This window comes from Chenopodium album, chromosome 1, assembly GCF_948465745.1.
Source record: "Chenopodium album chromosome 1, dcCheAlbu1.1, whole genome shotgun sequence".
Lineage (NCBI taxonomy): Eukaryota > Viridiplantae > Streptophyta > Magnoliopsida > Caryophyllales > Amaranthaceae > Chenopodium > Chenopodium album.
The window spans coordinates 67486870-67491433 of NC_137834.1; the positions used below are offsets into that span (position 1 = coordinate 67486870).

General features: G+C 37.1%; 1 protein-coding gene across 2 annotated transcripts; it reads left to right on the forward strand.

Moving 5' to 3' along the window:
- Positions 1 to 572: 572 nt before the first annotated feature.
- Positions 573 to 4000, forward strand: LOC145598673 (zinc finger BED domain-containing protein DAYSLEEPER-like). 2 transcript variants are annotated; one of them, XM_081655088.1, is made up of 4 exons: positions 573 to 798; positions 1423 to 1568; positions 2658 to 3391; positions 3717 to 4000. In XM_081655088.1, exons 2-4 carry the CDS (start codon positions 1436 to 1438, stop codon positions 3741 to 3743), a joined length of 894 nt encoding a protein of 297 aa, XP_081511214.1. In that variant the 5' UTR covers positions 573 to 798; positions 1423 to 1435; the 3' UTR covers positions 3744 to 4000. The 2 variants fall into 2 exon arrangements, 1 of the variants encoding a protein (XP_081511214.1); XR_014103613.1 differs by lacking the exon at positions 2658 to 3391.
- Positions 4001 to 4564: the final 564 nt, after the last annotated feature.

The window sequence follows — 4564 nt, forward strand, 5'->3', positions numbered from 1 at the left end:
AATTCCGCAATTAGTACCTATAATCTCCTACACAAAGATCCTTTTGAGAACCCATAAAAACATGGGACTTTGAGCAGGACAGGCAGTGAGATGACTTGTAGCATTTGCAAAGTTAAAGGATACAACAAACGAAGATGCTCCAATAAGGATACCCATCAACAACATGAACCAGCTCCAAAAAAACCAAGGGGTCGACCTAGGCTAGATGGGACAACACCTCACTCTCAGTCAGTTTCTGCACAAATGGGACCATCTGTTACAGCTACCACACCATCCAGTGATCATCATACAACCACTACACAACCAACTCAGTTGGGGAGGGGTGGAAGGGTGATCTTAGGTGGCAGAGGTGCAAGGGGTGGGAGTAGCCCTGGTTATTGGACAGGGTAGTCCAATGGGCACCAGGGTCGGGCCAAATTAAAAGGGTTATGACCCTCTAATTATCTAATTGGACAGGGCTCATATAGAGCCTCTCCTAAAAGGGTCATTTATGGGCTCTTGTGAACAACCCAATAAAATGAAAATAGATATAGGGTCATTAAAAAGACCACCTAAATACATAAAAAGTTGAACACTCTCTCTCCTCCTTTCCTTCTCCTCTCTTTAAAAAAACCAGAACCTCCTTTCATTCTTTCCCCTCTTTTCGATCTTGCTTCAATCTCCATTAAACCCTAAGTTCTTCAATGCAAAATTATTGTGATTTCGAGTTTTCAAGCTTCACTATTAGGCGACGTTTACAATTGCGATTTTGAGCCTTCAAGCTTCACAATTGATTTCGAGATTTCGATTAATACTGAGGTTAGTTAATTGAAATTCGAGCAGAATTTGTTGTAAATCAGTGAGAAATTTTTGCTTTATACTTTGTAAATTTAGTTGCACACCATGTGTTTGTCAAAATTCCTCAATCTACTTACCGTATTTTTAATTTAATTGCTTTAATTTATCTGTTCTTGCTATTCAATTCTGAAAGGTGCTAACTTTATCTATCTCATTGTATAACATGCTGGGTTTTTATCAGATTGATAAGAGATAACTTAGAATATTTTGTTGATTATGTTAATTATGATTTTAGCTTGTAATATTTTGCTTAATATTTTGCTTAACTTAGAATTTCGTATATACAATTTTTGCAAATTCCTCAGAATTTCGTATATACAATTTTTGCATATGTTGTTAAGCCTGCTGATACATTGCCTGATATCGCGGCGAGGTATAGGAATACCATTACTGATTTGATGAATGTTAATGCTATGGGAATACCATTAAGGATTCTGCTTGTGGGTCTTATGTTTTGGTTTTGTTTTTTGTTATTAATGTGGTGGCATTGGAAACATTATAGGTTTAATTTATTCATGAGTTTTTGCAATTGTTAATTAAATCCCATTAATTGTTGGTAATCTGTTTAAGCTTGCAATTGTGCAGTGTGTTCCTTAATATGGACAACGATACTACTACTACTACTTCTACGGCACATGATGATGGATATAATGAATACATCACTCCGCAACGAAAGAGAAAGAAGAGGTCTAAAGTTTGGAGAGAGCTTATTGAAGGAAAGAATGTTCAAGGTGAGAGAATTGCTACATGTGTACATTGTAATTCTATTTTATCTGCACATCGTGATAGTGGTACATCTCATTTGAAGCGTCATTTAGAGAGGTGTGCAAATAGGCCTCAAGGACTCACATTTGAAGATAGTGATGAAGAAAATTTTGTTTTTGACATGAATGAACTTCGAAAAGAGATTCTTAATTTCATTGTTGAGGGAGGTCATTCATTCACTATAGTTGAAGAGCAAGGATTTAGGAGAATGATGAAAAGAGCTAACCCTAAGTTTATACCATTTAGCTGTGCAACTACAAAGAGAGATTTATTGAAAGCTTATGTATTGGAGAGGGATAAATTGAAAGATTTGTTGTCTAATGTTTCGGGTAGAATTTGTTTAACAACCGATAATTGGAAATCAAATCATACTAGACAACATTTCATTTGTGTCACTTCTCATTTTGTTGATGATTCTTGGAAACTCCGTAAAAAAATTCTTAGGTTTAGGGCCTTGGCTCCTCCATATGATGGGGTAAGTATTGCTAATGAGATTTTTATGTTTCTTTGTCAATGGAAATTAGAGGATAGGATACTCTCTATTACCGTTGATAATGCAACTTATAATGATGCAATGATAACTTGTTTGAAGAGACGTCTTGTTCCTAGAGGAGGGTTAAGTTGTGGTGAGACATTGTTTCATGTGCGATGTTGTGCCCATATAATTAATCTTATTGTGCAAAAAGGATTGACTTGTATTAGTGAAATTTTGGATAAAATTCGTTCATTAATAAAGTTGATAATCAAATCTTCTCATAGAAGTGAAGAATTCTATGATTGTGCGGAGAAGATATTTCACCTTGATGTAAAAAGGAAATTGAACCTTGATATGCTTGTTCGTTGGAATTCCACGTATAAAATGCTTGGCACTTCTCTTTACTTCAAAGATGTTTTTCTTCACTTGAGATCTAGTCATGCTTCATTTCAATCATATATTCCTTTAGAGGATGAGTGGGGAAAAGTAAGTGTGATTCATAATTTTTTAGAGTTGTTTTATGAGGTTACTTGTATGTTTTCGGCGGTGAATTATCCTACTTCTAATGTGTATTTTAAAGGTGCATGGATGGTGCATCGCCATTTGCTTGAGGCGGAGAAAGGTCCTTATGATTATTTACAGGAAATGGTGAAACCAATGCTTGAAAAGTTTGACAAGTATTGGTTGGATTACAATTTATACTTGTCATGTGCTGCCATTTTTTATCCGAGGTACAAAGTGAAATTTGTGGAATATTGTTTTAGTAAGTTATATGAAAGTGTAGAGGCCTCAAGACGAATTAACTTGGTGTTGGGAACTATGAAGTCAATGTTTGAGGATTATAAGTTGCAATATGCTAGTAGTTCACCTATTGTAGTTGCTCCTTCTCCTCCTAGTACTTCCGGAGCTAGAAACTACTTTGATGATTATGACCATTTTGTTGGTACTAGTACAAGGTCACAGGTAGGAAAATCTCAACTTGAGATGTATCTTGATGATGATCCTCTAGATCTAAATTCACAACTTGATATTTTGGAGTTTTGGCATCAAAGTTATGTAAGGTATCCAGTGGTATCTAAAATGGCACGGGATTTGTTGACTATTCCTGTGAGTACTGTAGCTTCGGAGTCTGCTTTTAGTATTGGAGGAAAGACTGTTTCGGCATCGCAAAGCTCATTAAAGTCAAAAACAATTCAAGCTTTAGTATGTATGCAAGATTGGCATCGTGAAAGCAATCAAGTAGAGGTTGATAGTGAGCTTGAAGATGAAATCATTGAAGAAGAAGAGGATGATGATGCAGACCCTTTCTACTCGGTAATTTCTACAAAGCTTTGATCATAATTCTCAATTTATTCTTAATTTATTCTGCATTATGTTCTGCATTAGGTTCTGCATCAGGGTCTGGACACTAATTTGTGGAGTTTCTGGAAACTAATTTGTGGAGTTTCTGGAAGATACATGTGGATCATTATTGTGATTTGATTGTGTTTAGTGTCTGGACTTTTGGAGTTCTATTTTCTGAATTTTTACTGATTCTCTTCCTGCGTTGTATTCATAAAGTAATCTTCTGTATCAGCATTGTAGTGATGTTTCAGGAAGTAACCATACTTGTGGCATCCATATCTTGTTTCCAGATCAGTCCCGAAGGTATAATCAAGAGAGATGAGAAGGTGTTTGCTTTTGCTCGTGAGTTCTCGAATGTCCGTGAAGCCTGATATTCTGATATGGCTTTGAAGCCTGATGTTTCCAAATATTTGCTGACACCAAGTCTCTGATATGGCTTTGAAGCCTAATGTTTTCAAATATTTTCATGACATTGCAAGACAGGACATGTTCTAGTTGGTTGCTCAAAATGTATTCTGAACTTTGTGGACTTAAAATTTTTTCCAATTTTGATATTGAGTATTATGTTTTCCACTTAAATGTATTAATTTTCAAGGAGTATTTATGTTCAAGGGAGTATTTTTGTTTCCAGTTTACATGAGTAGTTAAATAGAAGTATGTGGGTAAAGGCCCGTTTCATTTTTATCCCGACCCTGACCCGACCCTGACCCGCATTGGCCCTGACCCGACCCTGACCCGCTAAATGTTCATTATGACCCGCAACTGACCCGACCCGCTAATGACCCGCACCGACCCGCCCAATAACCACCCCTAGGTGGGAGTGGTAGTCAGAGTGCTGGTAGAGGAAGGGGTCGAAGGGCTGCTGTTGGTCAACCTAGTGGAAGTAGGGGAGGAAGAGTAAGAGGTGGCAGAGGAGGGAGAAGGGGAAGGTTACCAGCTGGAGTGGGAATGATTTTTGCATCTGATGGTTCAGCACTATTTCAAGTAAGTGTGTTTGTTTTGTGAATTCATTCAAAGTTATATTGTGATTGTGTGGTAACATGTTTGCACCTACTTTCAGGGAAGTTCATCTACTCATACAACAAGGAATGAGGACACATACATACCCACACAGTCAAGTCAAGCTCCAACAGCTCATGTGTC

Coding starts and splice junctions, on each gene's coding strand:
- LOC145598673 (XM_081655088.1), top strand. CDS start 1,436: ATGGACAACGATACTACTACTACTACTTCTACGGCACATGATGATGGA. Junction 1,569..2,657: donor TGAAGGAAAGAATGTTCAAG/GTGAGAGAATTG, acceptor TGTATTTTAAAG/GTGCATGGATGGTGCATCGC. Junction 3,392..3,716: donor ATGCAGACCCTTTCTACTCG/GTAATTTCTACA, acceptor TTTCCAGATCAG/TCCCGAAGGTATAATCAAGA.